This window comes from Corythoichthys intestinalis, chromosome 3 (assembly GCF_030265065.1).
Source record: "Corythoichthys intestinalis isolate RoL2023-P3 chromosome 3, ASM3026506v1, whole genome shotgun sequence".
In the NCBI taxonomy this organism is placed as follows: Eukaryota; Metazoa; Chordata; class Actinopteri; order Syngnathiformes; family Syngnathidae; genus Corythoichthys; species Corythoichthys intestinalis.
Window position 1 is genome coordinate 67,058,226 of NC_080397.1, and position 25,300 is coordinate 67,083,525.

The 25,300-nt window shown below is 37.8% G+C and overlaps 2 protein-coding genes across 3 annotated transcripts in view; both read right to left on the bottom strand.

The window, feature by feature from the left end:
* Window positions 1–10,056: 10,056 nt before the first annotated feature.
* Window positions 10,057–11,015, bottom strand: LOC130913976 (putative claudin-24). Its single transcript, XM_057832982.1, has one exon. It carries the CDS (start codon window positions 10,705–10,707, stop codon window positions 10,057–10,059), a length of 651 nt encoding a protein of 216 aa, XP_057688965.1. The 5' UTR covers window positions 10,708–11,015.
* A 1,733-nt stretch (window positions 11,016–12,748) lies between these two features.
* Window positions 12,749–25,300, bottom strand: part of LOC130913601 (leucine-zipper-like transcriptional regulator 1) — a 50,558-nt gene continuing 38,006 nt past the window's right edge. Inside the window, exons 19-20 of one of the 2 annotated variants that reach the window (XM_057832330.1) lie at window positions 24,969–25,092; window positions 12,749–19,919 (exon numbers count right to left, since the gene is read on the bottom strand). In XM_057832330.1, the coding sequence (XP_057688313.1) occupies window positions 24,976–25,092 (117 nt within the window). In that variant the 3' untranslated portion in view covers window positions 12,749–19,919; window positions 24,969–24,975. Of the gene's footprint in view, window positions 25,093–25,300 lie in introns of both variants that reach the window. The other variant, XM_057832329.1, reaches the window with a different exon arrangement.

Sequence of the window (25,300 nt, forward strand, 5' to 3'; positions counted from 1 at the left end):
CGCAGACCCTCTCAGCCACCCCTTCAGGTGGTAAAGACTCCGTTTGCCCGTTAACTGATTCACTGCCACTGACGGCGATAGGGGTTTAATCCAATTTAACTGGGAGGCAGTGGCGTCACTAGGTTTTAAAGAACGGGGGGGTTAGATCTCTCGCATGCCAAAATACTGGATGTAACCCCAGACCATGATTTTGCCAACTCCAAACTTCACTGTTTTCTGAGTGAATCTCGGATCCATGCGGGCTCCAGTAGGTCTCCTGCAATATTTGCGGTGACTGTGGTGTAATTCAATGGAAGATTCATCTGGAAAAAAATCCACCTTTTGCCACTTTTGGGTCTTGATAAAAAATCAGTCAGGAAGCTGCAGATAGTACAGAATGCTGCAGCCAGAGTCCTCACAAATACAAGGAAGCTGGACCACATTACACCGGTTTTGAAATCGCTACACTGGCTTCCAGTGAGTCAAAGGATAGACTATAACATACTACTGCTCGTCTACAAAACACTTAATGGCCTTGGACCAAATTACATGCTTGACTTGTTAGATTCCTATGAGACATCTAGACCCTAAGGTCGTCTGGAACCGGTCTTCTGCATGTTCCAAGAACAAGAACCAAGCAGGGTGAGGCAGCATTTAGTTATTATGCTCCTCACCTCTGGAACAAGTTACCTGAACGTCTGAAGTATGCTCAAACTGTTAGCTCTTTTAAATCAGGGCTAAAAACGCTTGTTTCGCACTGCATATCCATAACTGTCTATATATTTCAATCTACTTGCTTTCTATTCCTCTTGTGCTTATCTCCATTGCTGATTTCAATTATTATTAGTAGTAATAGGTTTTATTTTCATTTATGTATTTTTTTATTGTCTTGGTTTTCACGTTGTATTGATTTAAATGTGATTTTTATGATCTTCATGTGATGTAAAGCACTTTGAATTGCCTTGTGTTGAATTGTGCTAAATAAATTTGCCTTGCCTTGCCTTTTCCAGCGTCCATCCTTTTGACCGGCTGTGGGCCTTGGCAAATGCCACACGTTTTTTTTTATTATCTGCACCCTGAGAGATCTGCAGGCTGGAAGGCAACATAAATAGTCTTAAACATCAACAAATCTTAGCTACCTCTTACATTCCTAACCATAAAAAGGGACAAATTCTGCAGCTGGATGGTGCTCCATCGCATACTGAAATCTCAACCTCAAAGTTCCTCAAGGCAAAGAAGATCAAGATCCTCCAGGACTGGCCAACCCAGTCACCGGACATGAACATCATTGAGCATGTCTGGGGTAGGATGAAAGAGGAAGCATGGAAGACGAAACCCAAGAATATTGATGAATTCTGGGAGGCATGCAAGACTGCTTTCTTTGATGTACCTGATGACTTCATCAATACATTGTATGAATCCTTGCCGAAGCCCATGAAAGTCATACAAAATATTAAATTTGGATCTCACAGCACCACTACTTAATTCGCTTATGTAACGTATTTTTGTATTTGAAGTACATTTTTTTGTTCAATTTTCACTATACTTTCTGTAGGTGACAAAACTTTTGTCTTGCCAAAATTTGACCTTTATGTCTTCATTAAATGATAAATGATTTTTTTTAATGAAACAAATATGTTTTTGTACATTCCAAATCATTTGGGAGGGTCTTAGCTTTCATATGAGCCATTTCTGAAACCAATTGAATAATTAAAAGTCAGGTTATAACCAATTGTTTCTACAAAATGGATAAGCGACAAGACTTTTGTCAGGGACTGTAAATACTGTACGTACATGTGAGGGCTGAACGATATTGGGAAAAACTGACGTTGCAACTTTTCATGGGTTTGCCATTTATTCCGATATTTATTGCGAAATTAAAACGCGAAGAATTTTGACCCGATGACTTAAATAGCTGTTTGGGAAGACTTTGACTCGCCATGACCAAATTGTATTCATATAATACTGTTTAATCCAGTTTTAGGAGGTTCATCTGTGAATGATGAAGATTTCTGTATATAAGAGCGATCCAGGAAGCCATGTCTCTGCACGTGTTGTTTTTATGAAACAAAAGTTTATGTGTTGCCCACCCAAAAAATTACAACAATAATCGCATGTCCTACGATGGGACTATTGCGCATGCACACATTGCCGATGGCGATGTTCAAACGATTTTTGTGCAGACCTAATACATACATACATTAACACACAAAGTATATACTAGTATATATATGGCGGAAAACACAGACAAGACTGAAACAGCAGTTTCTGCTCTTGCATTCCTCTTGAAACTGCTGTATTTTAAGCCAAAACAACTGTTGTGTTTGATAGAATAATATGTCTATATGCTGCCATAGCAGATTCATGGCGCATTAAACCCCCGAACTGTTTTTAATTTGTCCATTTTACCCTGGAAACCCCCGTTTACAGACGTCGCGCAACCGCTTTTGTTTCAACCCCGCCATAAAACGAAGGTAGTTAATTATATTTATTATTCAAAATGTCTGTCGTTTTAGGCTTGGAATCATTAAATGATGTCTCACATTTTGTTTGAAAAAAACAACTTTAAAAAATGATTGACTCACATATTTTAAACTTTTTTAAAAAATGATCTCACAATGAAAAAAATGGCGTCTGTAAAAAAGTCACGGGTATCTACCTCATAACTATCGCTTGATTGTATTTTTTCTGTTACTGTTGCATTTTCTCCGATATGTTGGATGATAAAAAATTAGGGCTGTCAAAATTATCGCGTTAACGGGCGTTAATTATTTTTTTAAATTAATCACGTTAAAATATTTGACGCAATTAACGCAGATGCCCCGCTCAGACAGATGTAAATGACAGTACAGTGAAACGCTCACTTGTTGTGTTTTATGGAGTTTTGCTGCCCTCTGCTGGCGCGTAGGCGACTGATTTTATAGGCTTCAGCACCCATGAGCATTGCGTAAGTAATTATTGACATCAACAATGGCGGGCTACTAGTTTATTTTTTGATTGAAAATTTTACAAATTTTATTAAAACGAAAACATTAAGAGGAGTTTTAATATAAAATTTCTATAACTTGTACTAACATTTTTCTTTTAAGAACTACAAGTCTTTCTATCCATGGATCGCTTTAACAGAATGTTAATAATGTTAATGCCATCTTGTTGATTTATTGTTATAATAAACAAATACAGTCCTTATGTACCGTATGTTGAATCTATATATCCATCTTGTGTCTTATCTTTCCATTCCAACAATAATTTACAGAAAAAAATGGCATATGGTTTGAATTGCGATTAATTACGATTAATTAATTTTTCAGTTGTAATTAACTCGATTAAAAATTTTAATCGTTTGACAGCCCTATAAATAATCGATCCAAACAAAGAAATATTGAAAAAAAAGTTTAAAAGGGTAAATATATAAAAAAGAACATCTCGACCACTCCTTTACCCTTGTTATAGTACCATGTTTCACCCATAAAATCCTAAAAATATCTATTGTGATAAACCGATAAAATTGCAATAACTACATTAACCATCAAAGTGAAGTCTAACTGTAACTGTAGTCTTGAAACAAATCTGAATAAGGAAGAACATTGCAATAAAATAATGCAAACTGGTTAAACTTGAGAACAGAACATTGCTTCAATTATATCTGGCGCCATCTAGTGTCGTGAATGGGTATAACGTCTAGACCGCAAATAGAAGACGACCCCCACTTTTTCAGTCTTATTTCAAGGGGAAAAAAAACACGTCTTATATTCGGGCCAATACGGTAATTATGACTATCCGCTGATGCTAATCATACGTGAACAAGCTCAGATCCTGTACACACCTATGCATAAAGTGAGAAACACAGCTGATGCTGCAGAAGGAAAACACCCCAAAGATAGTGGTAAAAAGAGTGGACACTTAACTCTACTAGGACTTTCACAATGCATTTCAGACTAACTAGCTAGCGGCAGCTTATTAGCAGCGTTATTTTAGAGCTGGGATGTTACATTTGATTGCCATCAACATGACTCGAATGCTCAGATTTTAATCTCTCTCCTAGTTTTTATTTGGCACCGATTGACCACGGAAAACCAGAGATATTTCCTAATATGAAACTAAAAGGATATGTTTTCTTCAGTAGAGGGCAGTCATGGTCTTTGGACGAATAATGCTTCATTTCTGTAGATTTTTTTTTCTCTCGCCAAAATTCTTCTGTATTTCTTTGGCTTTATGTAGTTATGTAATCATATCGTATAGTGTAGAAAAAAAAATACCAATATATAAAAAATAAAATCAAACATCTTAGGCAGTTACTCACAATGTGACTCATTACTTGAGTATTCTTTTCACCAAATACTTTTTTACTTGTACTAGAGTACATTTTTGGGATGACTACTTTTACTTTTACTTGAGTAATATTATTTGATAGTAAAACTACTCTTTCTTGAGTAAAATTTTTGGCTTCTCTACCCTCCTCTGCTCAGCAGTCATGCTGTCTAGTTCTCATTGACTGTTCTTCAGGAGGCTTGTTTTCATGCTGAATAAATTAGAGGCAGACGATGGCGCCAGAGGGCCGAATGTTTTTACATATAGTCACAATTTTGAGAAAAAGTAATTCATTAAAAGAAATGTTTTATAATTAAGATGTCTTGGAAATAATACAAATTCAATTTAAAAAAAACAGTTCTTCCGCTGATCAAATTGGTTAAAATAACAAATAAAACTGAGAATGCAGCAATCAAATACAAAAAAAATAAATTCTACAATGCTCAAGTAGGTCGAAATTCAGTGTTTTGTTTTGTCCTTGAGATAACTGTTGTTGTGATTTGGTCTAAACAGATAAAAGTTGATTTTACTTTGAACACATCCATAACTGAACAGTATGGACATGCAGGTGACAATGTTTTTTCAGGTTACCTATTGTGGCTCCTTGGTTTTATTATTGTTATTATTATTATTATAGTTATTGTTTGTTCCGCAGCCCCTTTGAGCTCACTTTGACCCCCTTAGAATGCTTCAAAATGCACCAAAATCGGCAGGCAGGTCAAGACAGGTGTAATCTTTGATACTGTGTAAAGACAAATTCCAAATAGACTATGTAGCGCCCCCTAGCAGTCATTATATTTATTTATTTATTTATTTTCCCTTCAGCCATGACAAATCCAAACATACAGCATTTATATGTGTTTACAATTAATTCAACCCGAAAAGAAAAGGGCCGACAGGAGAAGCCGAAGCTTATTGAAACCCGTCCCCATTCTTTCCTCGCTGGCGCTTTTAGCCCTACTTTGATCCCCTCAGACTGCTTCAAAACTCACCAAACTCAACAACCAGGTTAACACTGGTGAAAACTTTGATAAAATGTAAGAAAAATAAATAAATAAATAAATAAATAAAATCAAAATATGCGTTAATGTGTGTAGCGCCCCCTAGGAACAAAACCACCATTTCATTTTTTTTTTCCTTTTACGGTGAAAGAGGAGGTAACAACGCAAATGTTAAAATTTAGAACACATCAGTACAATATGAATGGGATACCATACGCGGTGCCCAGACTGCTGTTAGCAGAGCATGTCCGTGAGTGGGCACACTCAAAATGATACAAGAACGGGTAGCAAAAATCCCAGAACCACACGGGGTGACCTACAGAGAGCTGGGACCACAGTAACAAAGGCTACTAACAGTAACACAATGCGCCGCCAGGGACTCAAATCCTGCACTGCCAGACGTGTCCCCCTGCTGAAGAAAGCACACGTCCAGGCCTGTCTGCGGTTCGCTAGAGAGCATTTGGATGATCCAGAAGAGGACTGGGTGAATGTGTAATGGTCATATAAAACCAAAATCATTTTTGGGTAGAAACACAGGTTCTCGTGTTTGGAGGAAAAAGAATACTGAATTGCACCATACCCACTGTGAAGCATGGGGGTGGAAACTCATGCTTTGGGGCTGTTTTTCTGCAAAGGGACCAGGACGACCGATCTGTGTAAAGGAAAGAATGAATGGGGCCATGTATCGAGAGATTTTGAGTGAAAATCTCCTTCCATCAGCAAAGGCATTGAAGATGAGACGTGGCTGGGTCTTTCAGCATGACAATGATGCCAAACACACAGCCAGGGCAACAAAGGAGTGGCTTTGTAAGAAGCATTTCAAGGTCCTGGAGTGGCCTAGCCAGTCTCCAGATCTCAACCCCATAGAAAATCTGTGGAGGAAGTTGAAAGTCCGTGTTGCCCACCGACAGCCCCAAAACATCACTGCTTTAGAGGAGATCTCCATGGAGGAATGGGCCAAAATACGAGCAGCAGTGTGTGAAAAGCTTGTGAAGAGTTACATAAAACGTTTGGCCTCCGTTATTGCCAACAAAGGGTACATAACAAAGTATTTAGATGAACTTTTAGTATTGACCAAATACTTATTCTCCACCATGATTTGCAAATAAATTCTTTAAAAATCAAACAATGTGATTTTCTGGTTTTTTCTTCCACCTTCTGTCTCTCATGGTTGAGGTTTACCAATGTTGAAAATTACAGGCCTCTCTAATATTTTCAAGTGGGAGAACTTGCACAATTAGTGCTTGACTAAATACTTATTTGCCCCACTGTATATTTTTCCTCAGAATGGAGTGATTCTATATTTATTTCCCTGTACTTGCTCTATAAAAGTAACATTTACTGACCACCACAATGTTTTTTTTATTAATTTCTTTTAGAGTTTCTGAATGCTAAAGAGTTGCACTTTTGAACTAATTCATTATTTTTTTCAAGCTTTTCATCTGAGTTTGTTCTACATAATAAAAATGTCTGAGTGAGTACTCGCCCGAGACTGGTGATTCCATACTTTTTCCTCGGGGTTGTATCGATGAAGTTAGCGCTAAAAGTTTATTTCTGCAGAATTCCAGATTAATTGATTATCAAAATAGTTGTTGATTAATTTGTTCATAGATTAATTCTTGCACCTCTAGAGTGTAATGTGCCACCTTATAGACAAGATCAATCCCATGCAATCTTTTGACGCATGAGGACGACAGCACCTCAGTGCTCGGACAGCCGATTCAATTCAATTACGGTGCAGCATCAGAAGGCGACATCCAGAGTGGGGTGAGTGAAAAAAAATATGTAAACCCCATGCATTATCAGCTGCCAGCAGGTCGGATTGATCTTGCATTAAAGAAACAAGGAAGGCAGATTGATATCTAGTCAGTCGATGTCAGCAATTTGCCGCGTAACATTTTGTGAATTCTAATCATCACTACCATGTATTGCGCATTAATGACCCCCTGTCCTAACCCATCACGTCTCTTCAGGAAAACCAATACAGACTCATGGCTGCTTTGGAATGCAACGCGTACGCAAAAATCATAGCTTCCATACCCATTAATGGATGTCATGTCTGTCAAAATGACAACCTTGCTCTAAAATTATCTTTGGAAGTTATTACTGGTTGAATTATAATAGAGCTAAAACGATTACTCGAGTAATTCGAGTACCTCGATTTTAAAAATTGATCAGGAATTTTCTCCGCCTTGAGGAATCGTTTAATTTTGCCAACTCTAAGCCATAAGTGGATTTTAAAGGGGGGCCAGCCCCCTCCCCCCGGTGGCCGAAAAGTGTCATTGCATGTAATTGACTTTACTATATATGATGACAAATTTTTTTTTAAACTCATTTGCTCCCAAAAACGTATAAATACTAGGGCTGTCAAAGAATTAAAATTTTTAATGACGTTAATTACAGCTTAAAAATTAATTAATTGTAATTAATCGCAATTCAAACCATCTATAAAATATGCCACATTTTTTTGTAAATTATTGTTGGAATGGAAAGATAAGACACAAGATGGATATATTCATTCAACATACGTTACATAAGTACTGTATTTGTTTATTATAACAATAAATCAACAAGATGGCATTAACATTATTAACATTCTGTTGAAGCGATTCATGGATAGAAAGACTTGTAATTCTTAAGAGATAAATGTTAGTACAAGTTATAGAAATTTTATATTAAAACCCCTCTTAATGTTTTCGTTTGAATAAAATTTGTAAAATTTTCAATCAAAAAATAAAATAGTAGCCCGCCATTGTTGATGTCAATAATTACTTACACAATGCTCTTCGGCGCCAGCAGAGGGAGCCAAAACTCTGAAAAACAAGTACAGATTTCACTGTGCTGTCATTTTAATCTGTTTGAGAGGGGCATTTGTGCGTTAATTGCGTCAAATATTTTAACGTGATTAATTTAAAAAATTAATTACCCCCCATTAACGCAATAATTTTGACAGCCCTAAAATGTTAGTACAAGTTATAGAAATTTTATATCAAAACCCCTCTTCATGTTTTCGTTTTAATAAAATTTGTAAAAATTTCAATCAAAAAATAAACTAGTAGCCCGCCATCGTTGATGTCAATAATTACTTACACAATGCTCATCGGCGCCAGTAGAGGGAGCCAAAACTCAGAAAAACACAAGTACAGATTTCACTGTGCTGTCATTTTAATCTGTTTGAGAGGGGCATTTGTGCGTTAATTGCGTCAAATATTTTAACGTGATTAATTTAAAAAATTAATTACCCCCCGTTAACGCAATAATTTTGACAGCCCTAAAATGTTAGTACAAGTTATAGAAATTTTATATTAAAACCCCTCTTACTGTTTTAATTTGAATAAAATTTGTAAAATTTGTAAAATTTTCAATCAAAAAATAAACTAGTAGCCCACCATTGTTGATGTCAATAATTACAAAATGCTCATTGGGGCTCAAGCCCATAAACTCAGTCGCACCCAAGCGCCAGCAGAGGGCAGCAAAACTTTAAAAAACACAAGTAAGAAGTTGGCATTGCACTGTGCTGTCATTTTAATCTGTTTGAGGGGGGCATGTGCGTAAATTGCGTCAAATATTTTAATGTGATTAATTTTAAAAATTAATTACCGCCCGTTAACGCAAGAATTTTGACAGCCCTAATAAATTATATTACTCCCTAACAAGGTTCCCAGCGCCTTAGGAAGCAAAACAGCCCCACAGCATCACTGACCCACCCCCATACTTCACAGTGGGTATGAGGTGCTTTTCAGCATGTGCATCTTTCGTGGCACGCCAGACCCACTTAGAGTGTTTGTTGCCAAAAAGCTCAATCTTGGTCTCATCTGACCAAAGCACACGGTCCCAGTTGAAGCCTGGGACCGTGTGTATTTTTGTGTGAGGGTGCATGGCATCATGAATGCTTTGAAATACCAGGACATTTTAAATCAAAATCTGTTGCCCTCTGCCCGAAAGCTGAAGATGGGTCGTCATTGGGTCTTTCAGCAAGACAATGACCCTAAACATATGGCCAAATCTACACAGAAATGGTTCGCCAGACACAAAATCAAGCTCCTCCCATGGCCATCTCAGTCCCCAGACCTTGTTTTATTGGCAAAAGGGGGTTGTACAAAGTATTAACACCAGGGGTGCTAATAATTGTGACACACATTATTTGATGTGAAATAATTTTTTCTTTATGTGGGATTTTTTCCCCACTGAATGAATGCACTTGTATTGAAAGTTGGATTTTTCTCTTTTTTTCCATTAAGGTCCCATATTATTTGAATTTTAAAAAATTATTAGAAGCTAAAAAACACATCTTTTTCAGGGGTGCCAATAATTATGGAGGGCACTGTAAATATAACTTAAAAAACTTCTCAGTTAAGGAATAAAAAAAAAAAACAAATCAAAATGGAAATTCAATAGCTGCAGCTCTAAACTGTAACAAAACACACAGCTCTAATCATGCCTTTCCCCTTATGATTAACGATGATGAAAAATCAATAAAACCCACTTGAGATTAATGGTGCATAATATTTGCTGTTTGCTGGAAGCAGCATAACCTGCTGTTAAAAATAATAAGGCCATGATTAAAAATGGTGTTACATCATATGGATAAATCACTCAGGGGTCACTTTTCTCTAGCCATTGCTTTATAATGATTATGTGGATACAACGAATTACAATCAGAAAACACAAATGTGACTTCACAAGGCTTCATACATTACCAATGCACAAAAATACTAAATATGCAGTGTGTATACTGTATATGTACCGTATATATACACGTTTTTTACAGAACCTCAGTTTTGCGGTACTGCCGTGTCCTTAGTGAGCTGTTGGTCACACTTGTCGCCATCTTCAGGTCATAGTCCGCCATGCACACAGCAATAAAGAACAGAGTCCCCCCAAGGAGCAGAGCCAAACCTCCAAACCATCCGGAAAACATGGCCTCTCCGTACTCCCAGCGCGGCATTACGTCAGGAAAGCCTTTATCCCAGAACTCCACGACAGTGGTGTACGCCACAACCGACACCGGAGCCAGCGTTGTGATCCCTGAAACCCAGGACAACACCCCGGCTAGGATCAGGAACTTTCTCCTCTTTCCGAAGCGGTCCAAACACACGTGCACCCCGTCCAGTCCTGGTATGGCAACCAGCAGAGCTAAACCACCGCTGAATACGGACAACAACATGAGCACCCTGGAAATCTGCAGGTCCAAAGGAAGTCCCAGCACCGAGTCGTAGGACTTGCATTGCACGCCGACCTCCTCCGTATAAAGGCACATGTGCCACAGTCCCGAGTACCAGTTTTCCATTTCGTTCAAGTCTGAGTTCATGGTCTTCCAAAGAGGGAGGAAAGTGGTGATCAGGGAAGTCACTAGTCCTCCGAAGGTTATGAAAACAGCCGTCATTTGCATGGTTTTAGTGGTTAGAAGAACCATCCCTGCACTGTGCAATCTTAAAACTCACAGCCCGACCTACCTTCTGATGCAGCCCAGCAAGGCTTTATCATTAAAAAAAAATACTGATGAGTTGGAGATGACAACACAATTACAGTGTTCAGCATCAGCACAATAATGAGTTCTGTTTTAAATGAAACCCTATATGGCCAGTGGCATCCTGGGCCCAACTACTCTTGGACGAATGAAACATGAGCAGAGAAAAAAAGCAGTCAGGATAAAAGGCCTCTTTCTGCAGCGGTTTGGAATTCATTCCAGCTCTTCTAGTATTTTGTAATTAAAATGTGTGATTTGACACATGACTTAAAGAGCATACGCCAGGAGAAAAAAAAAGTCTTAAAGGGATCCTCTATTTTTAAGACAAGTAATTCTTAAAACATAAATGTTAGTATGAATTATAATAATTTGATATTAAAACCCCTCTTAATGTTTTTGTTCTAATAAAGTTTGTAAAATTATTTTAAGTGATAGGTAGCCATTCTTGTTACGTCGCAGTGCGTGACATCACTGGCCCCGAATGCCGAAATTCCAGCTTGTCACTCGTTAGCTTTCCCAACATGTCGTCAGTTCTACCCTTCCTATTTGAACCAGATCTGAAAAGTGAAGAGCAGGACAGCACTGCCGGTCGTTCACAAGACGAGTTTCAGGGAAAAATGCGTGCAGGAATTACCTGATAAGACAAAAGTTGGGCAAAACTGGTGATGCGAGAGAGTCCTGTTGGGAACCCCGGTTGGGAGCGAGAGTGCATGCTGTTGGGATTCGGGAACTCCGGTTTTATTAGCAGATATTCAAGGTAAGCATATTGCATTTTCAAACGTTTTCCCAATATAATTATGTAGATTGTTAGCATCCAGAGCTGTCGTGTGCTTTACATACAGTACAGGCCAAAGAGCACACCTTGTGTAATCCAGGTCATGTACGTTGTAACGTGTGGTAGCTAGGATACGTGTATAAAAGTACCAGAAAGGGGAGAAGCTTCCACCATTTATTCACAAAAAATAATATTTCCACCTTGACCACTCTTCACTCGGGAGCTCAGCAGTACGCAAACACGCATTCCCTGACGAACTCCAACATTGTTGTAAGGTCCACGTCAGAGTCACTGTCGTCACTGTAGCGTGCCATAGTGCTTTAATTATTTAGTATGATTTGGGGAAAACTCCCACGAAGAATAGTCAACAAAAAAGATAGCAATAGTAATCCAAATCTGCGTTTTTTTACTCACTCGAAGATCCAGGAATTACACCGGCAATATCGCAGCCGCGATTAGGCCGTCGATTCCACAAAATAGACTGATCCGAAAAGCCGCTGTGGGACCAACGAATAAAAATAAATGGACAGATCCAAAACCATTATTGCAGACGCGATGGGACCCTTACTTGACTGAGGATCCAGGAAAAATTTTCGGGCGCCAGTTGTAACGCGTGGTGGGTAGGATACATGCATACAGGGACCAAAAAGGGGAGAAGCTTCCACTTATGCACATTTATTCACTAAAAATAATAATTCCACCTTAACCACTCACTTCACTCCCCTTTTTTCCATTTGAATGGAAATTGCATCCAAAAGCAGCACATCGTGGCATTTTACTTCGCGAGTTTAGGCAGCAATAAGCAATTGTTGAACACGCTACACATTCAGAAAGATACCATCACTGCGAGCCCGCAAACCATGGCGTCAACTAATGCTCAAAATATGGACTAAATATTATAAAATATTGCCTTTGATTTAACATGTTATGTGTTTCTAACAACAAATTTTAGTACAAGAGAACAATTGTGGTTTATTAGAGCCTACATGTATTTAAATCAGAGGAAATACTTTAAATAGCATTATTATGTGAATTAGAATCATATTTTGAGACGATTCGACTATATACAACAATTTAGCAAAGCGAAGATGACGAGAAATTAGTCTTTTAATCTGCCGGTTAGCCACGCCTACCATTATAGGGCTCAAGCGTCCCCAACAGGTGGATGACATCAGCGGGAGACTGGGCTCATCGATTTTACTTTACAGCCCATTGAGGGGGAAATATTCAGAACGAGGAAAACGCGACGAAGAGAGCTGCAAAATGTCATTGTTTCAGTCTCTCGACTACAATATTTTTACAGGATATTCTTTTTATCCAAGTATTTTTCCACAATAGCTAAATAAATGGCTTGACAAGGACCAGTCAGCCCGTCGAGGGGGAACTATTCAGAACGAGGAAAACGCGACGAAAAGATCTGCAAAATGTCGTTGTTTCTGTCTCTTTACTTCAATATTTTTACAGGATATTCTTTTTATCCAAGTATTTTCCCCAACTGCTAAATAAATGGCATGGTCATGACAAATAACAGTCTTGTGCTAAATGGAATATGAAATAATAAAAATGCACTTATTCAGGACAACATGGCAAAATTACTCCATAATGGTCAAAACTGTCGTCTTCACCTTTACTGTCACACCTCCCGAACGATATTTTATGACACCTAAATCGGACATATGTCATTTCCCTTCCCCGGCTTCGGAGAATGTAAACAAACCAAGAGGCGTGACAGCTAGCCGACAAGCTAACCCGAACCGAGTGATGTTTCAAAGTCTTCGAAGCGGAAAATGACACATAACTAGCCTGGATTATTTGACATGACGACTGGGTTGTCGATTGTCTTCGCGGATCGGCAAACAGCCCGGCGGAGAGCAATTTACAGCTCGTTCCCCGGAGGAGGGCGGCTGCAGTTGTTGTGCAGCTAATGTGCACGAGGAGAGCTTTTTACATGCCTCTCAATGATCAAACGTAAGTAGTCCTTTATTTAAAGAAAGTTTGTAGTGTTTACTTTGTAATCGCTGTATTAATATTTGATGTAATACAAAACAAGATGTTTACTCACTTCCTCATAAGTCCAATGGTCCCACAGTAGTAGGGCTTGGCCAATATCCACGGTGAATGGGAAACTTTTGATACTCCAAAAAGGCGCACACGCCTCTCCCTCATACAGCAAGATTTTTCTGCAGCCGTTTGGCTGGCGTGATGCGAAAAATGAACGGGTTAATCCGCAAAATCCGCTAAATCCTAGTCCTCATACACAACAGTACGGCTGTATAGAGAAGAGGACGCCTTCATCCATACACATCACAGCGCCCTCCTCCTCAATTGAAGACCGAAGCCGGAAGTCACTCATTTTCATGGCGCGGGATTAAAAAAACTAAATAAATATAGCGATCGCTTCCACACACATCCAAGTGGTCCATATCATTCAGGAGCATAAAATACTGCGTGCGTTATGAAATAAACATGCTTTTTCGTGTCAGATGCACTTTAAAAGTAATGTCTGAACTCTGCGGACCAAATGTAGGCTCAATATTTGGTCGAAAAAGATCTATAAGTGATCATTAAAGGGATCCTCGATCTTAAAGACATGTAGGTTCTAATAAAGCACAATTGTTCTCTTGTACTAAAATATGCTGTTAGAAACACATAAAATGTTAAATCATTGTCAATATTTTATAATATTTAGTACATATTTTGACCGATAGTTGGCGCCATGTTTTACGGGCTCGGAGTGATGACGTAATTGGGAGGTTTCCAATTGTGTAGGGCAAGGCAAGGGAAATTTATTTACTTTGCTTTAAATCACATGAAGATCATAAAAATCACATTAAAATCAATCGAACGTAAAAACAGACAATCGAAATAGGAAATAACATTATACATAAAAACTAGGGCTGTCAAAAATATCGCGTTAACGGGCGGTAATTAATTTTTGAAATTAATCACGTTAAAATATTTGACACAATTAACGCACATGCCCCGCTCAAACAGATTAAAATGACAGCAGTGTAATGTCCGCTTGTTACTTGTTTTTTGGTGTTTGACGCCTTCTGCTGGCGCTTGGGTCTAAATGAGTTTATGGGTTTCAGCACAATGAGGGAGCATGGTGTAATTATTGACATCAACAATGGCGAGCTTATTTTTTGATTGAAAATTTTACAAATTTTATTAAAACGAAAACATTAAGAGGGGTTTTAATATAAAATTTCTATAACTTGTACTAACATTTATCTTTTAAGAAGTACAAGTCTTTCTATCAATGGATCGCTTTAAGAGAATGTTAATAAGGTTAATGCCATCTTGTTGATTTAATGTTATAATAAACAAATACAGTACTTAGTGTATGTACCGTATGTTGAATGTATATATCCGTCTTGTGTCTTATCTCTCCATTCCAACAATAACTTACAGAAAAATTAATTAATTACGATTAATTTTTTAACTGTAATTAACTCGATTAAAAATTTCAATCGTTTGACAGCCCTAATAAAAACAAATACTACTACTAATAATAATTTAAATCAGCAATGAAGATAAGCACAAGAGGAATAGAAAGCAATAAAATCAAATGCTGTTCCAACTATTTTCCATCACAAGAAGCCTCAACGCCCCCGGATAGCAAGTGAAATGCGAGCAATAAAGCGCAAAAGACAAACAACTCTGGCCGCTCTCTTAAGCAGGCAAGCTGCTCCTGTCGTTATACAGTGGTAGGCGAACCTTTGGGCGTACCGCTAGTCACAGAGGAAGCTAATAATTCACCTCTACTGTCAGTTCATCAGGCAGTAAGTGAGTTTGTTCAGTATTCACCTAGTATGAGTGATGCTGCCACTCAAACTGATCCAGACACGTCCAATGCAGCAGTGCAGTGGCCAGCTGATGCGCGCCGAGCATTTAATATGGACCACCTTTATGTAGCTAATAGGGGTGTAACGGTACACAAAAATCTCGGTTCGGTACGTACCTCTGTTTTGAGGTCACAGTTCGGTTAATTTTCGGTACAGTAAGAAAACAAAATGCAAAATATAAATGTGCTAGTTGTTTATTACACACCTTTGTGCTTTCAACAATAGGATACAAAGCTAGAATTCTGCTCAAAAAGTAGCGGGTATTTAAAGATAATCCAACAACAATTTGCCTTTCAGACCCCGCGTATTGGTCAGCTTTCTTTCTGAAAGAAAGAAGAAAAAAGTCCTGTGCTAAAGAGAAATGCAATCCCAATGACAAAGATTTTAACATGTATTTTACAAATGAAATGCCTCAATGATTTTTTTTTTCTTATGAACGGTTTTCAAAAGCTTTATTGGTGGATTTTCTCAAGTTAAAGCTCCACACAGAAATTAATAAATTTAATTGTGTAAGTAGGATCTGTGTATTATTCTTATTATTTAATTACAGGTGTTTTAGCTCATTTCAATTTATTTTATTTGAATGGGCTATTATTTATTTTATTATGTGTTTGTATTGTGTGTTGTATTGTGTTTGTATTTTACAAATGTGATGTAGTATTCATTTATATTGTACATTTTATGTTGTATAACTTAAGTTCCTATGTGAATATTAGTTCCTACTAGGATTGTTCCGATCATGTTTTTTTGCTCCATATCCGATCCCGATCGTTTTAGTTTGAGTATCTGTTGATCCCGATATTTCCCGATCAGATTGCTTTTTTTTTTGCTCCCGATTCAATTCCAATCATTCCCGATAATTTTTTCCGATCATATACATTTTGGCAATGCATTACGAAAAAAATGAATAAAACTCGAATATATACATTCAACATACAGTACATAAGTACTGTATTAATTTATTATGACAATAAATCCTAAAGATGGCATTTACATTATTAACATTCTTTCTGAGAGAGGGATCCACGGATAGAAAGACTTGTAATTCTTAAAGGATAAATGTGACTTTGTATATTGTGACTAAATATTGCCATCTAGTGTATTTGTTGAGCTTTCAGTAAATGATACTGTAGCCATTTAACTGTTATGCCCAAATGCATGATGGGAAGTGCAACCATGACTGTGCATAGTGACACCAATTGATATACTCTGCGTTGAGAAATAACATATGGTGTTAAGAAAAAGATTAACTACTACCTTTCTTCCCCACATTGCTTCCCACAATATTTTTAATTGTTGAGAGGGGGATTTTAAGGCTTTAGCCAATTAAATAAAGGCTCCAAAGACTGCCTAAATTCACTCTACTCATTTTACACTGCCTTTAAGCTCTATATATATATATATAGGTAAAACGGCGCCTCTATGGATTGAACGCGACAATGCGTGAGTGGGTCGTGCAGCGCATGCGTTAACTGCATTAAATATTTTAACGTGATTAATTTTTAAAAAATCAATTACCGCCGTTAACACGATAAATTTGACAGTCCTACTTTAAGCCAAAACTAAAGACTCTGGATGAGTGTCAGACATTTTGTCTGTAACGTGAAATACAATTAGAAAACGATTTAATTAAAATATATATGTATATATTTTTAAAAAGGCATGTCCGATATTTTTTTGCCGATTCCGATACTTTGAAAATGACATGATCGGACCCAATCGATCGGGAAGCCGATCGATTGGGACATCTTTAGTTCTTTAGTTGTTTTGTTGTGGTAGGAGGGTTTTGTATTGAACACGGGGCCGTGTTGGTTATTATTATAGCAGAGAAGACAACTGTAAATCAACAAAGACAAGTCAATTGTGCCCCGATCTAGCACTCAAGAGATCTGATGGACTCAAAAAGTGTGTTACGATTGCATATTAGTTTAAAAATCGACCGGATCCACCGTATTTTTACACGAGTGACTTCCGGTCTGCTAGCTAGTAGTATTGACGCAGGAGGGCTGCGTCTCGTGTCAAATAATAAACTCTGCTGTTCTTTTCGCGTGCATTGCGTTGAGCGGCTTCTGGGATGCGTCTAACACGCGGCCGCACTGCGACTGGTGTGCATTGGCTGATTGACTTTAACGGCCGCGTTTCACTGCGTTCTCACGGCGGGCACGTTGTCGCGCCGTTGACGTTTCTTACTGTCCTACCGTGTTGGTCCTCGTTATAGTAGAGAAGACGGAGTACATATAATATACACAAAGAAACTGTAACCCGATCGACTCACAGCCTCGAAAAATAAGGGGTGACATTACGTCAGAAACTCGCTCGGTACGCCTCCGTTCCGAACCGATCACCAAGTACCGAAACGGTTCAATACGAATACATGTACCGTTACACCCTTAGTAGCTAAATGCGAGTTGGATGTACAAGACATGGAGGACACGCGATCCCAGGATTTGTTCCCGTCAGATGACGAATTTAATGAGGACGTCAGCCACGACACGACTCCGATCCTGACTATCACACGTGTGCATTCATAGTTTTATTACCTTCGGTGAGCGTTTATAATGTCAATAGTCATGAAAATAAAATTGAACGAATGACAAGGTGTGTTCAAACTTTTGGCCTGTACTGTATGTAAAGCACATGACAGCTCTGGATGCTAACAATCTACATAATTATGTTGGAATAATAAGTTTGATCACGCAATAGCTCACCTTGAAGATCTGCTAACAAAAACCAGAGTTCTCAACAGCATACACTCTCCCACTCTATTGTCATTGAGATGCACTTGCTCCAAGTACATCACCAGTTTTCCCAAACTCTAGTCTTATTAGGTGTTTCCTGCTTTGCATTTTGCCTTTGCTGCTCGTCTTGTGAACGACCGACAGTGCTGTCCTGCTCTTCACTTTTCCGCTCTGGTTCAAATTGGAAGGGCAGAACCGACAACATTTTGGGGTAGCTAACGAGTGACACGCTGGAAGTTCGGCAGCGGGCATTGCGACGTCAACAAGAATGGCGACCTATCAGTTAAAATAATTAAAAATAAAATAAATTTTATGAAAAACGAAAACATTAAGAGGGGTTTTAATTAGGGCTGTCAAACGATTAAAATTTTTAATCGAGTTAACTACAGCTTAAAAATTAATTAATCGCAATTAATCGCAATTCAAACCATCTCTAAAATATTCATATTTTTCTGTAAATTATTGTTGGAATGGAAAGATAAGACACATGACGGATATATACATACAACATACTGTACATAAGTACTGTATTTGTTTATTGTAACAATAAATCCACAAATGCTATTATTAACATTCTTTCTGTTAAAGTGATCCACGGATAGAAAGACTTGTAGTTCTTAAAAGATAATTGTTATAGTTACAAGTTATAGTAATTTTATATTAAAACCCCTCTTCATATTTTTGTTTTAATAAAATTTGTAAAATTTTCAATCAATAGTAAAGTTAATATAATAAGAATAAAAAAAAAAAAAAAAATAGAGTGAACAAAGTCTAAGTTTTACGTGTATTTTGCATAGCTATTTTGATATGGAATGCCAGTTCATTTTGCATTGTTTTTTAACTGTGTGTCAGAATAGGGCCTCATTACTATAGGCTGAAGTGCTTTTCTTTTTGTGAACAATATTTTTTTTTTTGGAGGGATAGGAATATTATTTTTGTTGTGCTTTCACTAAACGATACTTATGTTTGTTGTGAAGGAGAAGCTTATGCCAATAAACGGTGCGGTCCAAAGAACGCCTGTGTCCACTTGCCTTTACTGTATAACATATATCTGTACATATCTTACCCAAAATACAACAAGAGACACATAATTGCCACTAAAAGAAAGAAAACTTACTGAAATATGTGTGGAGCACAAATAGCAATTTGCATTGCATTGTGAATACAGCATAAACGTCTCAAAACTACTAATTCTCCCACGTTTAGAAGAAATAACATGAGTATGGAACGGCGCTGCCCCCAAGCGGCCGGTGGCATTTTCTTCACTCTTAATGTCCATAAACGGCCTCATTGTAATCTGTTTGAGGCAATATGCGAGCGGGTCATTTAGTGCATGTGTTAACTGCGTCAAATATTTTAACGTGATTAATTTAAAAAATTAATTAACGCCCGTTAACGCGATAATTTTGACAGCCCTAGTTTTAATACCAAATTATTCTAACTCATACTAACATTTATCTTTTAAGAATTACTTGTCTCAAATCGAGGATCCCTTTAAAACTTCAAAATTGTTACTGAGTAAAGAAGGAGTGTCTTTTTTTAGTAACAAAGATTTTATTATTTTTGATAAATACCGTACAATTAACCCCATTGGGTAATTTTTGAGCAGATGTCACAAACTTGTCTGATAAACATGGGTAATGTTTGAAAAAGGTGGTTAATACAGACAGTTATCAATAATGATTTTTACAATGCAGTATAGCATTACAACATACCAAGTATATAATACCAATTGTAACTCCATAATGTAATAATACTGATCCAGCAACAAGAAGTCGCATCGTTTGGTGTTTTCAGCTGTTAAGGGAAAACGGTGAGGAAAATTTCAATGAAGGTTTTTTTTTTTTGAAAAAGAAGAAAATGATAATTGGGGGACAATAGCAAAAGAAAGATGCAAAAACGATAAACTATTGTTGTATACAAAATAAATTAAATGACTTAACACAATGATATGCACAATAAGGGAAAAAAGCACCTTTCTTTCAAATGAATGAGGCATTTGAAAGATTGAAACATGCTCGGTGCAAAGTCCCGTCATTTCTCGAGTTTCATATGAACTCTTATAGAGTAGGCCCACCCAAACCTCATCAGCAGGGTTTCCCCTACAATTAAAAGATTGTGGCGGACCACCACACCAAAATAAAAGCCGTCACGCCTTGCAAATGTGATTTTTTTTTTTTTTTTTTTTCAAAGATTTAAAGGTACATTCTAATTTGTATAATTTAACAACACGTCAAAATTAATTTACTGTATATAGCTAATTGGTAACACACTATTTGCTAGAAGACGTCTGAAATAGCACGTCAAATACAAATTGTTCCTTTACACGCTTTATTTTGAAAATCACATCAGTTCTCCTGTTGCAAGCTTGGTGCAGAGTTGGAAACCGGGAGAAAAATGCACAGAAAGGTATTTCAGGTTAATTAATGTAATTTTGGTTTAAGTCGGTGAAAACAACCTTAATACATTGACATAACGTTTAAGCTCTTTATGGCATGTGTATGACCCGAATCATCACATCCTATCATAGATTTGTTCATTGCTGATGTCACGGGTTGTAATTTCAGATGAGAATTTTGAAGTGTTTAGAAAAGATTTAAGTTGTCAACGGACGAGGGTCCGTTAAGAGGACTATTATTGTTGTGGTAATATAGTACGTATTAGGGCCAAATGAAGAAGAAAAAAAAAGGACTACAAGATAAAAGTCGTACGATTGCTACGAGAAAAAAAGGGGTAAATAGCTGTAATCAGCTACGCTTTTTACGTACGTGTACTGTAGCTGCGAGCTACGATTAAGCATTGGTATAAATCCTTCTTTTGATTATAATTTGATGTAGATGAGGCAAAATATTAACGATTTCCTTATTTGTTAAACCGATTCTAAAACACAAGATGCTTTCAATATCTTTGATTTTAACAGAGGCGGAAACGCACTACGTAAAGTAGCTTCTTATTAGGCTACATCTTAAGAGTAGAATCTGAAGTATGCGAGATTAACTCCAGAAATCTTGATTTACATGTTGAACATGATGTGCTTTTATTTTGAAATGTTCACAAGAAGTATGTTTGCTAAACCGTTAACCATAAGCTTTGCACTCCGGAATAAAAAGTTCACTTCTCTTTTTGTCATGCATGTGGTGTCAGTAATAGATATTTTTTCTTTTTTTCGGTTAGCTAATGCTGTAAACCAGCCAGTTTTCATGTTTGAAGTCACAGCTTTTAACCGCAATTTTGCATTTTGGAGAACACTGCCAATGTTTTACAGCAGACTATACTGGTTAGTACATTGTCTTTTTTCCATTAGCCTCAATGTAGCAATGCTAACATGTTACAATGTTTAATACAGATGTTTTGCCGTATATTTTTATGTCTGAATTCTAATTCTATGACGTGTTAATGACCAATAAACATCTATGAAAGGAACTGGAGTCTCATATGAAATCAACACGCCCATGTGCCGAGTGCACGCAGCACACGTAAACACGCGTGCGTACATTTGTGCGTACCCGTGATAAATCGCAGCCGAGATAATTAGCGGCCTCATTTTTATTTACTGATAAATTGACTTATTGTTTTTCATGACAGGCTTAATTGTACCTATGTATTAGGTGATCCAACCTGATTCATCATGAATTGTAGCAACAACAAAATCATAGACTTCACTATCAGTTGACGAGATAGTTCCTACAGACATTGTGCCACTCCTTCCCGTAGGGGGCCAGGCCAGGCAGAGCGTCGTGTCAGCTTTCACTGCGATAAACTCAAACACACGCTGCGTTCGAACGCCGGATTTAGGTGGGAAAGAAGGTTTTAGTGCATACAAACAGACACGCATGTCTCAAGAATGTCTTGGTCGAGGAGTCAAGGTAAATATTACATAAAATGGCACCACTTTGAAACGTTGTGAAACAAATGAAATGGAAAAAAAAATGCGTAATTTTAGCTTAAAATATTTACGTAAAATGACTGATAACTGCCCAGTGTTTTTTGCTTTTAACCAAGAATCTAGACACTTTTATGTTCATATTTAGAGATTCTGGAATGTATGCATTCATTTACTTAAAAAGCTCTTTATTTTGTTGTCCAGTTGGATTGGAAAATAGTAATTTAGACATTTTTTTATTATTTATTTTATTTTATTTTTTTTCTTAAATTTATTTTCCCTTCAGGCATGACAAATCCAAACAAACATACAGCATTTATATGTGTTTACAATTAATTCAACCCGGAAAGAAAAGGGCAGACGGGAGAAGCCGAAGCTTATTGAAACCCGCCCCCAGTATACCATATAGGACGCAAAAAACATCGAATAATAATTTTTGACATCCAGATTTCATAGTGATTACAAGTTTTTTTTCAATTTTCTTTTTAATAGCCACCCCCTCTGATTGATTTCTGTGTCCATACAAAAAATAAACTGGCTTTTATTTTATGTTACATTTCAATCAGACCTCTCATTTAAAGCTCATATTAAACAAACCTGCAGAACAGCCTTTTTTCACTTGCGCAACATAGCCAAAATTAGAAATATTCTGTCTAAAAGCGATGCAGGAAAATTAATTCGCGCGTTCGTTACATCTAGATTGGATTACTGTAACTCCTTACTTGCAGCTCGTCCTAAAAGTTCCCTAAAAGGTCTTCAGCTAGTCCAGAACGCAGCAGCAAGACTTTTAACAGGAACTAATAGAAGAGAGCACATCATCCAAGTGCTCCAAGCCCTTCACTGACTTCCAGTCGATTTTAGAATTAAATTTAAAATCCTCCTTCTTACATTTAAGACCATTAATGGTTTGGGGCCATCTTATCTCACAGATGCTCTAGTTCCATACCACCCCAACAGAATACTTCCTTCTCAGAATGCAGGTCTATTGGTAGTTCCCAGGGTCTCTAAAAGTACAGTAGGAGCGAGAGCCTTTAGTTACCAAGCTCCTGTCTTATGGAATCAGCTTCAAGCTAATATTAAAGAGGCCGACACAGTCTGTACATTTAAGATTAGACTAAAAACGTTCCTATTTGAAAAAGCTTATGGTCAGGCTTGTTGAAAAAAGACTGAACTCACATTTCAGCCTAAGCTGCACTAGGAGCTATAATGCTGGGGGAAGTACAGCCACTGAGTCCTATCCCCCGTTTTTCACTCTACTTACCACTGGTCTTTACTTTATTTGTGTTTTCCAATTCTAATATCTAGTTGACTAGTCTTTTAATTACCAGTCACCCGGTGTCCCCTTTAGGGGACGGGCTATTTTTTCAGCTGCCTGACTATCCCACCCCTGGCTTCTCGAAGCAATGAAGCTTTTCAGCCCATTGGTTCAAAGCTTCATGGTGGTTCATTTGGTCTTATGACAGTCTTACGGTGGCGCTGTCAAATAAAGTGTTACCGGTTACGATCTTTTGGTGTAAATATTCCATAATACAGTGAGGAGTGCTGCGGCTTATAGTCCAGTGCGGCTTATCTGTGAACAAATGCTGTTTTGTGTCAAATTTGGTGGGTGCAGCTTATAGTCAGGTGCGCCTTATAGTCCAAAAATTATGGTATCTCTGCAGTTTGGTGATTTTTGTGCAACTAGCCTAAAATCTGACAATTTCATAGTCATTTTAAGTTCTGTTATAGTCAGGGGTGCACATAAGTGGTCCGCATGCGCGCATGCATACTGGACGTAGACAAACGCGCTGGCCCTCAACGGCTTCCATACGCTTTTGCGTACCGATGGCTGACCATTGTATTTGCGGCGGACACGAGAAAATAACTTCTCAAAATGTCGATGAGGCAGGCCACACTGAGTAATTACTTCCGTGTTCCCCCACCCCCGTCAAAAGACAGACAAACGACAGAGACGTCACCGGAGCTACCGAAAAAAGGACTTTTGTTGAAAAGTGGCTGCAGGAGGTACCGTGGCTAGAAGTAAATGATGCTCGCACGGAAATGCGGTACAAAATGTGCCGTGAGAATCCCATTGTCGCCGATAAGAGCAGCGCATTTTATGTAGGGTCAAAGAATTTCAGCCATCCAAACTTTGAAAAGCACGAAAAAACAGAGAGCATGTGGCAATTAAGCAAACTATCAATGTCAGACAGCACCGTACTCGCCCTATGGACAAGTGGCAGAATAAAGGTAATGAAAACAGCGCCATGCACTGACAAACGTGTTTTTGCTCGCATTTTACAAAGCTAAACATGCACGTTCAATGAGGTCTTATGAGGAGGACATCCCACTTTTAAAAAGGCTTGGAGTTAATGTGGGAGCCGCATAATGCCCTTTATTTTGAATTGGTGCGTTTATGTTTATTTCTTTACATTTCACTTCAAAGTAATGGCAATTTTGTTGTGCCAGTTGATGTTAATCAGGCATTAATTGTTAATATAATTAATTAAAGTTAATTGGCTCTAAGTAAAGCTTGTCATAAATTTATCGCATTAGGCGAGTCGGCTCTCAAGCTCAATGAGGACCAAGTCACATCTCCAGGTCCTCCTCTGAGAACCTGGGCAAAAAAATTATGAGCACCCCTGGTTATAGTAACCTAAAAAATAATTCGGATTTCATTAGGGAACAATTTTGATTTTTTTTTATTACGCTGCTCATGGAAACTCATATATGGCTAAGGGAAGTGCCTGTTCTGGTTTTAGGTCGCTGGCGGTTTTGGTTTTGAAAATATTTGAATTTTAAGTTTTTGACAATAGGTCCCCTACGGAGCGGCCCCCCTGATAGTGAAGTCTTTGTACAAAATATAGCATACTACGCTCGAGAAATTACGGTCACGATATGAAGGGCGGAATGGCGAGGCGAAATTGTAAACAAATATTTTTTTTTTAAAAAAAAAAGGGAAAATAAAAGTGCAGGTCTCTTGCCATGATCCTAAATGTCGGAGCCCATCTCAGCACACTGCTTGTCTGATATGTGTGTAGCTAGAGACTCAATGATGTCCAACAGCAGCAACTGGCTGAGAGAACGCAGGTTGGGGAGCTTGGATACCTTTGGGAGGGGAGGAGGAGAGCAAAAATTAAAAGGAGGGGAAAAATCACGACAAGTCAAACAGCGCAAAATGAGGAAAAAACAGCGCTCAATTTGCTCATGCCGAAAAATAAAAAGCCGGGGGGACAAAAAAAAAAAAAATCGCAAGTGACGAGGGGTGAGCTTTTTTCTTTCTTTGAAAAAACAAACAATAATAATAATAAAAAGA

Excerpts from the sequence above, each read along its gene's own strand:
- LOC130913976 (XM_057832982.1), bottom strand. The coding sequence starts at position 10,707 with ATGGTTCTTCTAACCACTAAAACCATGCAAATGACGGCTGTTTTCATA.